Below are 19193 nucleotides of genomic sequence, written 5' to 3'. Positions count from 1 at the left end.
AGAATAAAAAAAGATAGGATAGGTAAGCTCTGGCTTCGTGTGGACGTAGCCTTAATCATGGAAAATTGAACGCAATTAACCACCATCTGCTCCACTCCCTGTTTATGTTTTTGTGTTATACAAATCGCTGGAAAAATAGACAAACGTTCTCTAAACTCCATTTCCCACAAACCACTGCGATAAAGATATGTGGAGACACACATTTAAACACGTTCGCTGCATTCTTTTAGAAATTATATGTATTTTTGAATATGTTTCCGTGTGTGTTGTATTTTTTTAATGAAGTAGTAAATACTTTTTGTCCATCCAATATTGTCGGTCAAAGGTCACGCTGTCCTGTCAGACCGACTCGCGCCAATTCTGTATTTCCGGGTGAGGCGCGCCGCACACAAACACAGGTTCGTGCAAGTTTGTTTGTGCACCTTCTTTCACACACTTTAATGTTTAAGTACAGTGTTATTATGCTTTTGAAAAAAAACAGTTATTTCATAAGAGTTAATAAACGACATGTTTTCTAAAAATAATTGTTGTTAGTATTTAGACTGTAAATTATTTGTGTAATCTCGCAATATTGCTCGATTTCTGTATTTAGATGAGCGAGGAACGGGTTCTGGGTCACTTCTGTGTCTTATATGGGAAATATAATATTTGTGTTGTAATTTAAGGAAGTGTTTGTATATGCTTAGAAATAACTTATTTACATAATGGCAATAAAATAAAGGATGGAAGTATAAAGCTTTAGTTGGTTGATAGCTTGCCTTGAAGCTTATTTTAATATTTTTTTTCAAACTTTTTATTTTATTTATTATTAGTTGTATTATTTATATTATCATTGATATTTGTTAATTGAAATCAAAGTTTAAAATTCATACCTATTATTCAACACTTAATTGTGAAATATTCTGTTAAACTTAAGTTTTAATATTTTATCCACTAAATGATCAGACATGGATCTGAGTGATTTTGAGGCGGATAACTCTGTGAGCTGCCGTTTGTCCTCGTCCATCCCAGACGTGTGTCGGACAGAGGACTGCTGCCTGGGCATCGATGAGGCGGGCAGGGGACCCGTCCTGGGTGAGTGTTGTCGTCTTTGGAGAAGGTCGTTTTTTTTTTTTTTATTGAAATTGGAGTTTATATTTGATATACTGTATTTCAGGACCCATGGTGTATGGGATATGCTTCTGCCCCGTATCCAGAAAAGAAGACCTGAAGAAATTGAAAGTGGCCGGTTGGTTCGAGTTATTCATTCGTTTACATGTTTGACATTATAGAGCAAGTCTTGACAGAAGTTTGGATTTCTGCAGTATTTTTGTTGTGTATATTTAGACTCAAAGACGCTGACAGAGGCAGAAAGAGAGAACCTGTTTCTGAAGCTGGACGAGGCCAAAGGTTTTGTAGGCTGGGCCCTTCAGGTCCTCTCGCCCAACACCATCTCCACCAGCATGCTGCAGAGGTACACATGACGTCACACTAAACCTGGTAATTACAGTCGGAGGAGTCATTTTAACCTCTTGTCCTTTTGTTTCCAGAGCAAAATACAATCTGAATGCTCTGTCACATGACGCTGCTATTGGTCTGGTGCAGTATGCGCTGGACTGTGGGGTGCAGCTCAAAGAGGTACTATTGTCTTGGAACAAAGCAACAGCTGTATGATAGACAGCAGAAATGGAGGTGAACCCATTCCCACGTGTCTTTCGTACCCTCTCAGGTGTTTGTGGACACCGTGGGTCCTGCAGAGAAGTATCAGGACAAGCTCTCCCAGCGCTTCCCCGGGGTGGAGGTCACCGTTCGTCCCAAAGCTGATTCGCTCTTCCCCATCGTCAGTGCCGCCAGCATCTGTGCCAAGGTAAATCAGCTTTCAGAGGTGGATGGTTATTAGAGGACAAAGTTTTGCTAATAATGGAAGAAAGATTTATACACGTGATTGGATTTTTTGCTCTGGTTTTAAACTTTTACTCTCATTTTTACTTATTGTAGGTGGCCAGAGACCATGCTGTCAAATCTTGGAAGTTTGCAGAAGAATTGGGTGAAGTGGACACAGATTATGGCTCTGGGTATCCTAACGGTCAGTAGATATCATCTGAATCTTTATAATTCCAAAAAATAAATAAATAAATAAAGGATTAGTTCACTTCAGAATTAAAATTTCCTGATAATTTGAAATTAACTTTTTTTACTTGGTAGCACTGGTGCACCCAACTTCAAAAAGTTAGGAGCAACAGCAAAAATTTAGGAGCACCACAACTTTATATATATATATATATATATATATATATATATATATATATATATATATATATATATATATATATATATATATATAAGCTTGATATTAAGTCTTGTCATTTACTTGCCCAGAAAAAAGGATTTTTGTGTATAATATAATTTATTCTGAAGCAATATTCTAATATTTCTATCAGCTTTGACATTTAAATCTGCATATTTGTGATATTTACCCTGAGGGCATTTTATTTTTTACCTTTTATAAAGGGCTTTTTGTCTTTATTAAATATATTTATTAAATTCCTAAGTTTGATCAATAAATTCTAGAATAATAAGACACTACGGGGCTGTTACCAATTAAATAATTTACACTGAAAAATTAAAACTGCTTTAAATGATGTTATAAGTTTGTTTAAAAAATTAATCTTACAAATAAAAAATGTTGGAAAGAGTGATACTTTCAAACATGAAACTAATCCTCAAGTAGATGGCGGCAGGTGACCGTCTTATTGAGTGTCTCCTCGACAGGCTGCGCAAGCTTGTTACAGTCAAGACATAGGGATATATAGTAGTCAACATTTGAAGTGGATCCTTTCATCAAAGTTGTCCTAAAACCTTCTTCTTAAGACGACTTAGTTCTTAGGACAACTTTGATGAACTTTTTTGATCCACTTCAAATGCTGACTACTGTACATTATATATTATTATTTCGATTGCTACTTACACTAAATGTAACAAAATCAGAGTTATTCTCGTGTTTTGGTGACTCCCTAGTTTTTTTTAACCATTTAAGTCAATGTCGAGCCCTGCTGTAACTGTTCTTTTCATCTTCTCTCTTCAGCTCTTTACATTTTGCATGACTGGCTCCTGGTCACGTGACAACGGAGCGCAGTGAAAGGGAGATTGACAGCTATATTAACCAGCCTAAAGTCTGCTTTAAACTCGAACGGTGGACCGGTAACTGTATCAGCTCACAGCAGGCACATTGTAATTAGCGAACGTTTTGTAGAGAAATGAAAACCGGTCGCACCTCAACGGTTATTTGCACTCACACAAATGCTCCCAAATATATTTTGAGGTTGCACGCATTACATTTAGGGAGCATATGTCACTAAAATGGCCTTGCAAGATGTTTGTCTTTGTTTCTTTAGTCGAAAAGAAAGTAAGTTTTTTGATGAAAACATTCCAGGGTTTTTCTCCATATAGTGGACTTCAATGGGGATCAATGTGTTGAAGGTCCAAATTAGTTTCAGTGCAGCTTCAAAGCGTTCTACACGATCCCAGACAAGGAATAAGGGTCTTATCTAGCGAAACAATCTGTCATTTTCAAAACAAAAATAAAAATGTATATACTTTTTTACCACAAATGCTCATCTTGCACTAGCTCTCTGATCCGCAACGTATCACGTAATCATGTTGGAAAGGTCACGCGTGATGTAGGCGGAAGTACCGCATTAGGGTGAAAAACTTCAAAATCGTCCAACGTTGTTGTTTTTCCTTTTTTGTAAAGGTCGTTTGACTTAGGCTTTGCACGTTCGCTTTGTAGACGCTGGATCAGTACTCCCGCCTACATCACGCGTGACCTTTCCAATGTGATTACGTAATGAGGGGCACAGTGCAAGATGAACATTTGTGGTTAAAAGTATATAATTTATTTATTTTTTTAGAAAATGACAGATTGTTTTGCTAGATAAGACCTTTATTCCTCATCTGGGATCATGTAGAGTCCTTTGAATCTGCACTGGAACTGCAACTTGGACCTTCAACCCGTTTATTCCCCAGTGAAGTCCACTATATGGAGAAAAATCCTGGAATGTTTTCATCAAAAACCTTCATATCTTTTCAACTGAAGAAAGAAAGACATGTTGGTGAGTAAATTATCTGGAAATTTTAATTCTGAAGTGAACTAATCCTTAAATTGAGCCTAATTAATCAGCTGATATTCCGATGGTAGAAAGAATTATTTCAGCTTCTCTGCTACCATTGGTAAGATTTTTTTGTGTTTTTGAAAGAAGTCTCTTATGTTCACCAAGTCTGCATTTGATTAAAAAATAGAGTAAAAAAAAGTTATATTGTGAAATATTTTTACAATTTATAATTGTTTATTTCATTTTGAATACGTTTTTAGAATCTAATTTATTCCTGTGATCAAAGCTGAATTTTCAGCATCATTACTCAGTCTTCAGTGTCACATGATCCTTCAGAAATCATTCTAATATGCTGATCTGCTGCTCAAGAAACATTTATTATTATCATGTTGAAAACAGTTACATTTTTTCATGTTTGTTTAGATCCTAAAACGAAGAGCTGGTTGCTGAAGTATCTGGACCCAGTGTTTGGTTATCCTCAGTTTGTGAGGTTCAGCTGGAGCACAGCGCAGACGCTCATGGACAGTAAAGCTGTAGCTGTTCACTGGTGAGTCTGACAGCAGAGGGCGCTGCCTTTCATATTCACAATGCACTCTGAAATATAATGTTACACACAAAAATATTTCTCTTCAGATCTCTCGTGCATTTACTTGTGCAGTTTTACTTGGAATCCAATATTAAATGTTTGTTTGTAGGGATGATGATGAGGAAGATGGAGAAAAAGCAGCTGCTCGTCAGAATAACGCCTCCATGCTGTCGTATTTCAGCCGCAGCAAGCCGCCCGAGCTCACACACACACGAGACACACACCGCTTCTTCACTGAGCGCAAACTACAGAGCATCAACACACTCTGAACACACATACAGCGAGAGCGGCAGTCGACGTGTCACAAAATACAACATAATCCTGCAAATAATGACCTGTGCAACTGTGCGTGAACCACCATGTATTATAACGTCATGTGTTTTTATGGTGTTTATTGTTCATTTTCTGGGTGTAAAATAAAGGTGAAATATTTTCATGTGGGTTATCTTTTTGGATGAGTCTCAACGTTTTCCATAGGTGATATGAAAGTCCACAGTCTTTGAATGAACATGAAGTATTAGTGATTATTAATTATTACTGAAAACTGCCTAGCAACTTTTGTCTTAAAGTATTTGTACATTTTAGGGTTGAAAAACGTTTTTTAAAATTGGAGTCTAAGCTATCAAACTTTGGTGACAGAATTAAAGTTATTAGTAAAACTATAGACTGGTTTTGGCGCAGATGTTGTATCACTCCGCGACAGCAGGTGGCGCAACTGTTTCACAACAACAAAGGAAAAGAAACAGCGTAGCGGCAGTTTCCGGCTGAATTAAGCTGTGTGGTAAGTTCGAAGCGATTCATTCCGTTTCATTGTTATATTAGTGTTTAATAAATTATATTACGTCTATAATCGGGCAAATAGTCACTTAGTGTTATTAATACTAGTTTGGATTAGTTGGAATACTGAATAGAAGACAATAAGCGCGTTTTGTTACTGTGTAGTAGTTGCTCACATTCACTGCTGGTTGAATTCAGTCTCTTTCTGTGTGTCTTTATTGCAGAGAAATTATTAATCATGGACATTCGACCGAATCACACCATCTACATCAACAATGTTAACGATAAGATCAAGAAAGAAGGTAAAACAGACGATTGTGGCTTTGAGAGGACCAGTTTTACATGTTTGCTGTGATCATTAAACTATGTTTGAGCACAGAATCTGCAGTTTTGTGAAACTTGTTTGTTTTCTCTCCCGGATCTTTTCTGCAGAGCTGAAGAGGTCGCTGTACGCCTTGTTCTCCCAGTTCGGCCAGATTATGGACATCGTTGCTCTGAAGACCATGAGGATGAGGGGTCAGGCGTTTGTGATCTTCAGAGAGCTTTCTGCAGCCACCAATGCCCTCAGACAGCTTCAGGGATTCCCCTTCTACAACAAGCCCATGGTCAGTGACACAAAGCAGTCATTTGACTCTTACGTAGCTGATACGATTAACTTTTATGTGTTATAATTAGATCATCTTAACCCAAGGAAAGTGTTGTCAAAAGTACAGACTTCGACGCCAAGTCGATACTGAAATTTTAAAAATGTGACGCTTTGAGCGAATTCGTAAACACCTCTGATTGGACACTGTGTTCAAACGCTCATAAGATATGTCTGTGATTGGCTGCAATGATCAACGCTTCAAAAACATGTTGGCAATACTAAATAGACCCCAAGGACACTGTTCACCAAACGCTTACACAGATACACATGAGAGCAGGCAGTCTGCTGATAGACGCCTGCTTTCAAAACTCTTTCAGACTAACACTCCATGCGTTGTAGTGATGCAAAGTCCAATTCATTTCCGCGAACCGGTTCTTTTCGGCTCATTGATCCGGTTCAAAAAGCCGATTCATAGGTTCCTGGCGTCATCATGCTATGATGCCTCTATGCATTTCTTTTCTAACAACTCATGTTATATCAATGAGAGAAATAAAGTCATTTGTGTCAACGCATATTGAAACATTCAGATAAAATGTTATTTGTGTGAACACATATTGCTGATTATTGCCTTTCATTCACTTAAATTAATGGAGTTTGTGGTCACAGTTTTATTCACGGATCCTTTGTCTTATTACTGACCAATATTGAGTAGCTGACATCTTGGATAAGATTCTCTACAACACACATTTGATGGATGTTCTACATGTCTAAAGTATCGAAAGAATAAACTCATTGATTTCACTTAACAACTTAAAGGGTTAGTTCATCCAAAAATGAAAATTCTGTCATTAATTACTCTCCCTCATGTCGTTCCACACCTGTAAGAATCGGCTTCGTTAATCTTCAGAACACAAATTAAGATATTTTTGTTGAAATCCGATGGCTCTGTGAGGCCTCCATAGGGAGCAATGACACTTCCTCTCTCAATATTCATTAATGTACTAAAAACATCAGTTCATGTGAGTACAGTGGTTCAATATTAATATTGTAAAGCGACGAGAATATTTTTTGTGCGCCAAAACAAATAACAACTTTTTAACAATATCTCGTGATGGGCCGATTTCAAAACACTGCTTCTGAGCTTTACAAATCGAATCAGTGATTCGGATCTCCCATCAAATGGCTAAACTGCTGAAATCATGTGACTTTGGCGCTGATTCTTAAAGCTCCGAAGCAGTGCTTTGAAATCGGCCCATCACTATATTTTGTTGAAAAGTCGTTATTTTGTTGTTGTTTTTTGGCACACCAAAAATATTCTCGTCGCTTTAAATATTAATATTGAACCACTGTACTCGCATGAACTGATTTAAATATGTTTTTAGTACATTAATGGATCTTAAGAGAGGAAATGTTGGCTATGAAGGCCTCATGGAGTCATCGGATTTCAACTAAAATATCTTAATTTGTGTTCTGAAGATTAACGAAGCCGATTCTTACAGGTGTGGAACGACATGAGGGAGAGTAATTAATGACAGAATTTTCATTTTTGGGTGAACTAACCCTTTAAGCCTCGATCTGTACGAGTTGGTGGTGTGTCAGTGAGAAACGTGGTGGAATAACGCAATAGTTATAATTATTTAGCAGTGACATTGTCAGGCTATTTTATTTACAACAAAATAAGCTAATTGCACAAAATGTAGTAGCATTGTAATATAACAATATATTATAGTAAAGTTTACAGAAGCTTCGTAAATTGATTACAAACGTTAAAAAGCAAAACACTTGACGCACATTCTTTGTTCTTCATGTTCTGCAAGTAGAGTTTAAAAACCTTGCTGTAGTTGAGTGTAGATCATTCAAAAGAAAGTACACAGCCATCTTGCTCCGAAGAAAGTGACTTGAACGCACCAACAGATTAAGCCAGGATTAGGGCTAGGTTCAATTAGGACATTTAAGTAGCTTTTATAAATGTTCCTTAGGGGGAAAAAACATTACCGGTGCACATCTTGAGACAAAACAATGGAAAGTCTACAAAGTGCAAGTTACTTTCAGTTAAAACATGCTTCACGTCGTGGCCGCATTACCACCTCGAGTGTGCATTACTTTCTAATAATTTAATGGCCTGTCATCAGTTATTCCTTACATAATGATGTGCTTGGATAAATCATTTATAACAAATGCTGCAATAATTCATAAAAAAAAGAAAAAAGGAATTGATTTATTTGGATTTCATGATGACTTTAAAATCAAGCTTGAATCAAATTAAATCCTTAAATCCTTAGCTCTAAACTTTGCTTATTTTATTCCTTATCGGTGCAACCCACCATTAAACTCTAAAAAAATATCTAGTACGCATTAATCATGAATCGCCCGCCCAAGAGGAAAAATGTGCTGCTGCCCGATCTCGATCTCCAAAAATCACATTGTATTGGATACAAAACTAACTAGACTAAATCAAATGAAAAAGTCATAACTGAAACTCTTTTAAAGACAGAATGTTAAAGACAGATTTTGAGCAGACCTACTTTAACTATCAGAGTTCGGATTCGATGGTCTTCGATCAAGTAATTGATTTGACAGCACTACTTTTTTTAAAAAACAACAACAACAACAACAAAAACAGTGCAAATATGACAATTTTCTTTTGTGGTTTAACTGCTGCTCTAATGTGAGGATGTTTATCAGATGTTGTCATTCATATTATGCATCAGTTCACATTATAAAGTATTCTCATTTGCGATCCATTGCTTGTACTTGTAGCGAATCCAGTATGCAAAAACAGACTCCGACCTGATCGCAAAGATGAGAGGCACGTATGGAGATAAAGAAAAGAAGAAAGAGAAGAAAAAGAAAGCCCTGGAACAGGCGGCCAATGTCAACAAGAAACCAGCGGTGAGTTGAAATGCGTCATGTGATCAGCCTATTTTGGCTGTGAAAAGTGTATTTAAAGAAAACCAGATCAACTGAGGAAATTTTGCTTCTGCGTTTTCTCTGCAGGGAACTGTAAACACACAACCTCCTCCACCTGCCACAGTCCAGGTATGTCACACAATTTACATACTTAACTTTTAGTGTTTCTAAAAATAAGTTTTATGAAGCCGAAAATCTAAGGCACTCCAGTAAATGCTTTTATATTGTTTTAGGTCCCTGACAACCCACCAAATTATATTCTGTTCCTGAATAATCTCCCAGAAGAAACCAACGAGATGATGCTCTCCATGTTATTCAACCAGTAAGTTTTATATCTAGTAAACATTGAACTAAACATTGCCATTTAAAGATTTGTTTAATCTACTTTTACTATGTGTTGTTTTATTGGTCCATGTATAGAATTTTAATATTGAGAATATATGAGAATTTTAATGTTAAATATTCTTCTATGTGTTCTCGTAGTGTGGAAAACATTTCACTTTTGTTAAACACTTTAAATCTACACAATGTTTCCCTTTGATAAAAAAAAATACTACTAATAATCGCTCATTTTAGCCGTCTTAATACATGATGTCATACATTTGACAATATTTATGCATTTGCAATGTCAAAAAGCTAAAAATAGCTCTTTAAGCAAGAGTTTCTCCTGATTGTTCACTCATCAGCTCCCTGTCATGTTCCATCATTTCAGGTTTCCTGGGTTTAAAGAAGTGCGTCTGGTCCCTGGAAAGCATGACATTTCGTTTGTGGAGTTTGAGAGCGAGACTCAAGCCGGCGTTGCGAAAGATGCGCTACAGGGGTTCAGAATCACAGCCACGTGTGCAATGAAGATCACTTATGCCAAAAAGTGACCCGGCTCTCACACATTTCCTGAGAAATGCAGATTGTACTGGACTGTAACTGAGGCTTTATCAGTGGATCCTCTGATTTGCCTTTCTTTTATTTCAGTGTAATCTTTTTTTTAAAAAACGCCTTTGTTCAGTGACTGTTTAAATATTTTGTTGTTGTTGTTATTCGGTCACTGAGGGACGTAATAATTTTCCAAGACAGATTTTTATTTTGTACTGTGGACTAATAAAATTAGCCTCTAAAATAAATGTCACCTTGCCCTCACATATTATTGATGATGCTTTTGTTTTCATCTTGATCTTAAAGGAGCAGTTCACCCAAAATTTAAAAAGGCATTATTTACTCATCCTCATGTTGTTCCAAACCATTTTTAGGTGTACTGTTCCTTTAAATCATGAATTGAGATCAGGCCTGAACTCTCTGTACCTGACGGAAGGACTTAAATAGTTGGCAGATGTATGCGTCGGCACGCGCGGCTGTAAATTTTGTTCTGGGTGCGAATTTGGGCACAAGCTGACATCAACAGCAGCATGTTATTGCACTGATGTATAATACATCATTGACCCTGTTGTTACATGGCATGGCATGCATGCACTGTTCTGCATTTTCATCAAGTCTGTGTACTGAATGTGCTTTGTGGTTTAGAGATAAATGTGTTTTATTCTAGGCAAACTTGGGGAAATTCTCACAAAGCAGCAGAATGTTCAGACCAGATTAAATGAGTCATGTTTATATTTTAGCAGACGTCATTTAAACAGCTGGGGATCTGACCACAGAGGTCACTGACATTTTCAGACATGCTGCTTTTAAAATGTTATGATGAGAGGTTTGCATAATAACTGACAGAAACAATCAAATTAGTCTTGGCACATAATGGGCCATCCACAAAGCTTAATTCCATAAAGACATGATACAAAAACTCCATTAAAAGCTTTTTGTTAGGTGGGTTGAATGGAAAGTGGGAAAAAAAGTATTTTTGAGGGATATTTTTTTTTTAAACTGGTACATTTAATTGGGAAGCTTGAACAGTAAGGATGAGCTGAACTTTTGCTCTCCTGCTACAGTCATGGTTTCAAAACTGGCTGCTGCACAAGTGTCTATGAAAGGAAAGACAAATATGAAACGGACTAAATCAATATCTCTTGAACCGAATCATTACTCTCTAAAGTATAGCAATTATTTTCTGAAAGGCCAAGCAGGGAAATCAGATCTTAATTAAGTTCTTGCACTAAAAGAATGAGTATGAAATGAAGCCACTGGTGCTGCTTGCGTGGCGGCCAAAAATGACAGGTTTTTTTTAATTATTATTTCAATGAAATGAATCTGCTATATTTTCGTTTGATAGTGTTTTTATTTAATATTTTGTAATTTTAGGGGATTTGATGGATTATAATCCATTTATTCACTTTTTGAGCAAAGACCTGAAAATGAAATTTCCCATTTAAAATGACAAATCGTGAATGCTTTGGGGCACAGACTCAAGTTTGGTCTCTTTTTAAAGAAGACTTGGCTGATTATTGCTGAAGTGAAAATAAGGTTTTTTATATTTATATATTTTATATTTTTATATTATGAAAAATGCACAAAAACATCTATTTTCAATATTTTTTTTGTATTAATCATATTTTTCAAACAATGTTTTACTCTAAGACTGTGAGAAAATCAAAGACATAAATTTTGTTCCAAATTTGAGCTTGATATCTCAAAAAATAAGCTTTGGTTAGTATTTTGTTTGTGCGCAGTACCAAAACTTTCCACTAGATGAATGTCTCTGCATCAGAACATCGTAAAGACATGGGGGTTGGTTTATATTGTCAAACAACCTTTGGAGTATCATCATTGGTAGCTGCCAAGCCACTCCCTAGCAACCAAACAGAGTACCCTAGCAACCGTTTTGCAAAATCTATATCTCTGCATCAGAACATCGTACAGACATGGTGGTTGGCTCTTTTGACTCATGCTAGCAATCTGGACTTCCAACATGCTAGCAGTGAATAGCTACATGTTAAAAGTGGGCTAAGAACATGCTAATAACTCTATAAAAACTCCATAGTAACCATCTGTGACAACTACCTATCTATCTAAACAAACTTTCAAACTGAAAATTTTCAAAATGAAAACTTTTAAAACTACTTCAAAACCATCTGGACCAGCTTTTTCAAGCCAACTTAAAGTTTGTCTCGACAAACTTTTTTCATCTAGTTACAGCTGTAATTACATGGAGGTATTTTTTAAAACATAAGTACAATATAAAAACATATATACACAATATCAAAAATATTGTATCAAAATGTACAATAAGTGCACTGTATCAAATTATTAATTTAAAATGGTAGTTAAGGCCACCAAACATAAAGTGGGACCAAAAATTAAAAAAAAAACAAAAAAAAACACGTAACATTCTTCGGTCAAAAATAACTGAAGAGCACCAGAGGGTAAAATAGTGAAATTAAGAAACGTACATTAATCTTGAATCTTTTAACATTCTGAATACTGATATAGCCTAGCAATCATCCAGTACACTCTAGCAAACAACCACAAACAAAGTGAAGAGACATGTGGACAAGTATGCTGACCCATACTCGGAATTTGTGCTCTGCATTTAACCCATCATCCAAGTGCACACAAACAGCAGTGAACACACACCATCGCTGCGGCACCCTGGGAGCAGTTGGGGGTACGGTGCCTTGCTCAAGGGTCTCACCTCAGTCGTGGTATTGAGGGTGGAGAGAGTGCTGGACATTCACTCCCCTCACCGACAATCCCTGCCGGACCTGAGACTCGAACCCATGACCTTTGGGTTACAAGTCCAACTATCTATCCATTAGGTCACGACTGCCCCTAGCAACCAACCAAAGCACTCTAAAGTTCTAGCAACCAAACAGAACAACCTAGAAACCACATAGCAATGATAGCAACCACCCAGAACACTTTTGAGACTGCCTAGCAACCACCCAGAACTACAAATGTTCTATCAACCAACCAGAACAATCTAGAAACGACATAGCAATGCTATATCAGCCACCCAGAACACCTTAGCAACCAAAAAACATCCTTGTAAAAGATTCTAATGGCCTAGCAACAACCAGAACAATCTAGAAATCACACAGCAATGCTATAGCAACCACCCAGAACATCTTAGCAAACTAAAAACATCCTTGTAAAAGACTCTAATGGCCTAGCAACCAACCAGAACACTTTTGAGACTGCCTAGAAACCACCAAGAACTACAAATGTTCTATCAACCAACCAGAACAATCTAGAAATCACATAGCAATGCTATAGCAACCACCCAGAACATCTTAGCAAACTAAAAACATAATTGTAAAAGGCTCTAATGGCAACCAACCAGAACACTTTTGAGACACCTTAGCAACCAAAAAACATCCTTGTAAAAGACTCCAATGGCCTAGCAACAACCAGAACACTTTTGAGACTGCCTAGCAACCACCCAGAACTACACATGTTCTAGCAACCAACCAGAACAACCTAGCAACCACATAGCAATGCTATAGCAGCCACCCAGAACAAGTTAGCAACCAAAAAACATCATTGTAAAAGAATCTAATGGCCTAGCAACCAACCAGAACACTTTTGAGACTGCCTAGCAACCACCCAGAACTACAAATGTTCTAGCAACCAACCAGAACAACCTAGCAACCACATAGAAATGCAATAGCAGCCACCCAGAACACCTTAGCAACCAAAAAACATCCTTGTAAAAGATTCTAATGGCCTAGCAACCAACCAGAACACTTTTGAGACTGCCTAGCAACCACCCAGAACTACAAATGTTCTAGCAACCAACCAGAACAATCTAGAAACCATATAGCAATGCTATAGCAACCACCCAGAACACCTTAGCAACCAAAAAACATCATTGTCAAAGACTCTAATGGCCAACTAGAACACCAAGCAACCAAGGTTCTAGCAACCAACTAGAACACTTTTGAGACTGCCTAGCAACCACCCAGAACTACAAATGTTCTAGCAACCAACCAGAACAATCTAGAAACCATATAGCAATGCTATAGCAACCACCCAGAACACCTTAGCAACCAAAAAACATCATTGTCAAAGATTCTAATGGCCTAGCAACCAACCAGAACACTTTTGAGACTGCCTAGCAACCACCCAGAACTACAAATGTTCTATCAACCAACCAGAACAATCTAGAAATCACATAGCAATGCTATATCAGCCACCCAGAACACCTTAGCAACCCAAAAACATCATTGTAAAAGACTCTAATGGCCTAGCAACCAACCAGAACACTTTTGAGACTACCTAGCAACAACCCGGAACTACAAATGTTCCAGCAACCAACCAGAACAATCTAGAAGCCACACAGCAATGCTATAGCAGCCACCCAGAACACCTTAGCAACCAAAAAACATCCTTGTAAAAGACTTAAATGGCCTAGAAACCAACCAGAACACATTTGAGACTGCCTAGCAACCACCCAGAACTACAAATGTTCTAACAACCAACCAGAGTTACCTAGCAACTATATATTAATGCAACAGCAATGACCCAGAACAACTTAGCAACCTTAAAACACCATAACAGGGTCTAATGGCCTAGCAACCACACAGAACACCCTTGAAACTGCCCTAGCAACCAACCAGAACACCTTAGCAGCCTAAGCTGTCTAATATACATCTTAAAGGTTTGAAATGATTTAACATTTCATCAGACAAGGCTTTGTCAAGCCAAAAAAACCCTGCCATTTCTGCATTAGTTGTATTTGTAGTCAGTAAAATGAGCAAGTCCTTTTATAACGACAGTGATGTGAGAAGATATCAGCTACCGTCATTCTCATTTACTCTCAGACTACTGATCTCTCGTCGTCATGACAGCCTAATCATCCCAGTTCACACCGCTTTGCTCTGGGTCAAACATCAGGTAGCCACACACAATCTGTAAAGTAACTGAAGCGTGCTGGACATTCAGACAGCATTTTTGGAAAGGACTTGGGAGGCGTCTGCTGCTGCCGTCAAACGAGTTCACTGGGTCTCTGATGCGGTGTAATGGATGCACACAGCTGTCCACCATTAAAGCCTCACTGCTTCTTCACTTCCTGTTATAATGAGCTTCACTTATTATCACATTAAAATTCTCTTCTGCTGTGTTGCCCATTTGCACCGTCTCAGTAAGATCTCTGTTTGATATTCAGCTGCTTGTAGCTTCAGTGCCGCTTTTATGACTCACTTTTCCCAGGACGCTGTGTATATGTGAGTGATTTAGAGAAAGAGAGGGATATTTTTGTCCACGCAGCAATCTACCATCCCCTCTTATCGGTGTCGGAGCTGTAAATTTAGAGGATGTTCAGGCATGATTCTGTCGGGGAGTGAAGGATTGTGTGTGTGCAGGACGGCATGATGCTGTTTGATAGATTCTGTGCTCTACATGTGAGTAAATCTTTAACTCGACACCTGCTTCACTTTCTTCTGCAGGTTGTCCAGATGCTTGTCCTGCAGAAGCTCATCTCGTCAATGTGTCTAAGTCATATTTCAACCCTAAATTAAAAGGGAAAAAGAAGAATTTATATTTTTATCGTATTGTTTTTGCATAGTGATAAATTACTTTATACTAGTTTCTGGAAGCTTGTTTACCTCCATCACATATTCATTTGAATGTTTAAATAACATGTTTTCTTTGTAACATTATGTTCTCACAATTCTTTTTTTTTTTTTGCAGTTGTGACTTTTTATCTCACAATTCTTTTCTTATTGCAATTCTGACTTTTTATCACGCAATTCTGACTTTATAACTCGCAATTATGAGAAAAAATTCAGAATTCTGAGATAAAAAGAATTGTGAGATAAAAAGTCAGAATTGCGAGAAAAAAAGAATTGTGAGATAAAAAGTCAGAATTGCAAGAAAAAAAGAATTGTGAGATAAAAAGTAGGAATTGTGAGAAAGTCAGAATTGTGAGGAAAAAAGAACTGTGAGATAAAAAGTCGCAACTGCAAGAAAAAAAAGAATTGTGAGATAAAAAGTAAGAATTGCAAGGAAAAAGTCAGAATTGTGAGATAAAAAGTCAGAATTGTGAGAAAAAAAGAATTGTGAGATAAAAAGTAGGAATTGTGAGAAAGTCAGAATTGTGAGGAAAAAAGGTCAGAATTGTGAGAAAAAAGGTCAGAATTGTGAGAAAAAAAGAATTGTGAGATAAAAAGTAAGAATTGCAAGGAAAAAGTCAGAATTGTGAGATAAAAAGTCAGAATTGTGAGAAAAAAAGAATTGTGAGATAAAAAGTAGGAATTGTGAGAAAGTCAGAATTGTGAGGAAAAAAGGTCAGAATTGTGAGAAAAAAGGTCAGAATTGTGAGAAAAAAAGAATTGTGAGATAAAAAGTCAGAATTGTGAGATAAAAAGTTGCAACTGCAAAAAAAAGAATTGTGAGATGAAAAGTAGGAATTGTGAGAAAGTCAGAATTGTGAGGAAAAAAGTCAGAATTGTGAGGAAAATGTCAGAATTGTGAGATAAAAAGAATTGTGAGGAAAAAAAATAGCAACTGCAAGAAAAAAAGAATTGTGAGATAAAAAGTCAGAATTGCGAGAAAAAAAGAATTGTGAGATAAAAAGTCAGAATTGCAAGGAAAAAGTCAGAATTGTGAGATAAAAAAGTGAGATAAAAAGTCAGAAATGTGAGATAAAAAAGTGAGATAAAAAGTCAGAATTGTGAGGAAAAAGTCAGAATTGTGAGAAAGTCAGAAATGTGAGATAAAAAGTCAGAATTGTGAGAAAGTCAGAAATGTGAGATAAAAAGTCAGAATTGTGAGATAAAAAAATTGTGAGATAAAAAGTTGCAACTGCAAAAAAAAAGAATTGTGAGATAAAAAGTAGGAATTGTGAGAAAGTCAGAATTGTGAGGAAAAAAAATTGTGAGATAAAAAGTTGCAACTGCAAGGAAAGTCAGAATTGTGAGATAAAAAGAATTGTGAGATAAAAAGTTGCAACTGCAAAAAAAAAAAAGAATTGTGAGATAAAAAGTAGGAATTGTGAGGAAAAAAACGTTTTGATTTTTTTATTCAGTGGCGGAAACAAGCTTCCATAGTAACATGCGTAGTAACTGTTATGAAAATAATGTGATAAAATTTAACCAAAAGTAGTCCTTGTTGAAAATTTTCTTTTTTCTTTTTCTTGTCAAGAAAATACATTTTCTTGTGTCTTTATTTTGATTATTGGGAGAAAACTTAGCTGGACATGTTTTTGATGGGTTTCGAGCTGTAGATTTATTTGCCCAATGAAATTACCTGATGAAATTTCTTCTCGTTGGGTATCGGGGTCGATTGCTGACCCAAACACCATGTCAGTAATTTATGTCTAAGGTTGAACTAGATAGTTTCTCTCAAGGTTTTCTCAGTCATACAGTGGGTACGGAAAGTATTCAGACCCCTTAAATTTTTCACTCTTTGTTATATTGCAGCCATTTGCTAAAATCAAAGTTCATTTTTTTCCTCATTAATGTACACACAGCACCCCATTTTGACAGAAAAACACAGAATTGTTGACATTTTTGCAGATTTATTAAAAAGATTTAGTAGAAGCACCCTTTTGATCTAATACAGCCATGAGTCTTTTTGGGAAAGATGCAACAAGTTTTTCACACCTGGATTTGGGGATCCTCTGCCATTCCTCCTTGCAGATCCTCTCCAGTTCTGTCAGGTTGGATGGTAAACGTTGGTGGACAGCCATTTTTAGGTCTCTCCAGAGATGCTCAATTGGGTTTAAGTCAGGGCTCTGGCTGGGCCATTCAAGAACAGTCACGGAGTTGTTGTGAAGCCACTCCTTCGTTATTTTAGCTGTGCTTAGGGTCATTGTCTTGTTGGAAGGTAAACCTTCGGCCCAGTCCGAGGTCCTGAGCACTCTGGAGAAGGTTTTCGTCCAGGATATCCCTGTACTTGGCCATATTCATCTTTCCCTCGATTGCAACCAGTCGTCCTGTCCCAGCAGCTGAAAAACACCCCCACAGCATGATGCTGCCACCACCATGCTGCACTGTTGGGACTGTATTGGACAGGTGATGAGCAGTGCCTGGTTTTCTCCACACATACCTTTTAGAATTAAGGCCAAAAAGTTCTATCTTGGTCTCATCAGACCAGAGAATCTTATTTCTCACCATCTTGGAGTCCTTCGGGTGTTTTTTAGCAAACTCCATGCAGGCTTTCATGTGTCTTGCAGTGGTGGAGGACTGCAGTGATGGTTGACTTTCTACAACTTGCTCCCATCTCCCGACTGCATCTCTGGAGCTCAGCCACAGTGATCTTTGGGTTCTTCTTTACTTCTCTCACCAAGGCTCTTCTCCACCGATAGCTCAGTTTGGCCAGACGGCCAGCTCTAGGAAGAGTTCTGTTCATCCCAAACGTCTTCCATTTAAGGATTATGGAGGCCACTGTGCTCTTAGGAACCTTAAGTGCAGCAGAATTTTTTTGTAACCTTGGCCAGATCTGTGCCTTGCCACAATTCTATCTCTGAGCTCTTCAGGCAGTTCCTTTGACCTCATGATTCTCATTTGCTCTGACATGCACTGTGAGCTGTAAGGTCTTATATAGACAGGTGTGTGGCTTTCCTAATCATGTCCAATCAGTATAATCAAACACAGCTGGACTCAAATGAAGGTGTAGAACCATCTCAAGGATGATCAGAAGAAATGGACAGCACCTGAGTTAAATATATGAGTGTCACAGCAAAGGGTCTGAATACTTAGGACCATGTGATATTTCAGTTTTTCTTTTTTAATAAATCTGCAAAAATGTCAACAATTCTGTGTTTTTCTGTCAATATGGGGTGCTGTGTGTACATTAATGAGGAAAAAAATGAACTTAAATGATTTTAGCAAATGGCTGCAATATAACAAAGAGTGAAAAATTTAAGGGGGTCTTTCCGTACCCACTGTAAGTCCCTGCTGACACCTGAAACAGAACAATATCAAAGGATGACACAAGTACAGAAATATTAATTATGACCAAACTGAATTTCATGTTCATAATCACACTTTCCACTGAACTGAATGAGACCAAGTCACCTTTTATATAGTTCTTTACAGAATGTTTCAAACGACAAACACCCTAGCAACCATATAGCAATGTCATAACAACCACCTTGAACACCTTAGCAACCAAAAAACAGCCAACCAACCAGAAAAAAAGCAAAACTGCCTAGCAGCTTCACAGTAAACCTAATGAGCAGGAAAATAATGATCAATGTTGCAAACTTCATCAAATATGAGACAAATTAAAATTCTGCTGTAAAGCAGCTGTTCAAAGACAACAGTGTCATTAATCAGCTCAAGTGAGTTCAGTGATTGGATTCAGACTACAGAAATCTGGAATGGAAAAGTGCTTGAACTACAAAATGCTGTTACAAATG

At 37.3% G+C, this 19193-nt stretch overlaps 2 protein-coding genes across 3 annotated transcripts; both read left to right on the top strand.

Annotated features, from left to right (window-relative positions):
• The first annotated feature begins 381 nt into the window (after positions 1 to 381).
• rnaseh2a (ribonuclease H2, subunit A) lies at positions 382 to 5096 on the top strand. Of its 2 annotated transcripts, XM_067404344.1 has the most exons (9): positions 382 to 398; positions 946 to 1074; positions 1157 to 1228; positions 1327 to 1453; positions 1530 to 1617; positions 1709 to 1846; positions 1978 to 2065; positions 4515 to 4638; positions 4787 to 5096. In XM_067404344.1, the coding sequence occupies exons 2-9, from the start codon at positions 948 to 950 to the stop codon at positions 4944 to 4946; spliced, it is 924 nt and encodes a 307-aa protein (XP_067260445.1). In that variant the 5' UTR covers positions 382 to 398; positions 946 to 947; the 3' UTR covers positions 4947 to 5096. The 2 variants fall into 2 exon arrangements, with proteins under 2 accessions (XP_067260445.1, XP_067260446.1); XM_067404345.1 differs by lacking the exons at positions 4515 to 4638; positions 4787 to 5096 and adding an exon at positions 3065 to 3454.
• Positions 5097 to 5386: 290 nt separating this feature from the next.
• Positions 5387 to 10084, top strand: snrpb2 (small nuclear ribonucleoprotein polypeptide B2). The gene is made up of 7 exons (XM_067404332.1): positions 5387 to 5458; positions 5679 to 5756; positions 5887 to 6059; positions 8801 to 8932; positions 9038 to 9079; positions 9184 to 9272; positions 9663 to 10084. The coding sequence occupies exons 2-7, from the start codon at positions 5693 to 5695 to the stop codon at positions 9820 to 9822; spliced, it is 660 nt and encodes a 219-aa protein (XP_067260433.1). The 5' UTR covers positions 5387 to 5458; positions 5679 to 5692; the 3' UTR covers positions 9823 to 10084.
• Positions 10085 to 19193: the final 9109 nt, after the last annotated feature.

This window comes from Chanodichthys erythropterus, chromosome 12 (genome assembly GCF_024489055.1).
Source record: "Chanodichthys erythropterus isolate Z2021 chromosome 12, ASM2448905v1, whole genome shotgun sequence".
Lineage (NCBI taxonomy): Eukaryota > Metazoa > Chordata > Actinopteri > Cypriniformes > Xenocyprididae > Chanodichthys > Chanodichthys erythropterus.
The sequence above is the reverse complement of the archived record's forward strand: the minus strand, read 5'-3'. Positions and strand labels throughout refer to the sequence as shown.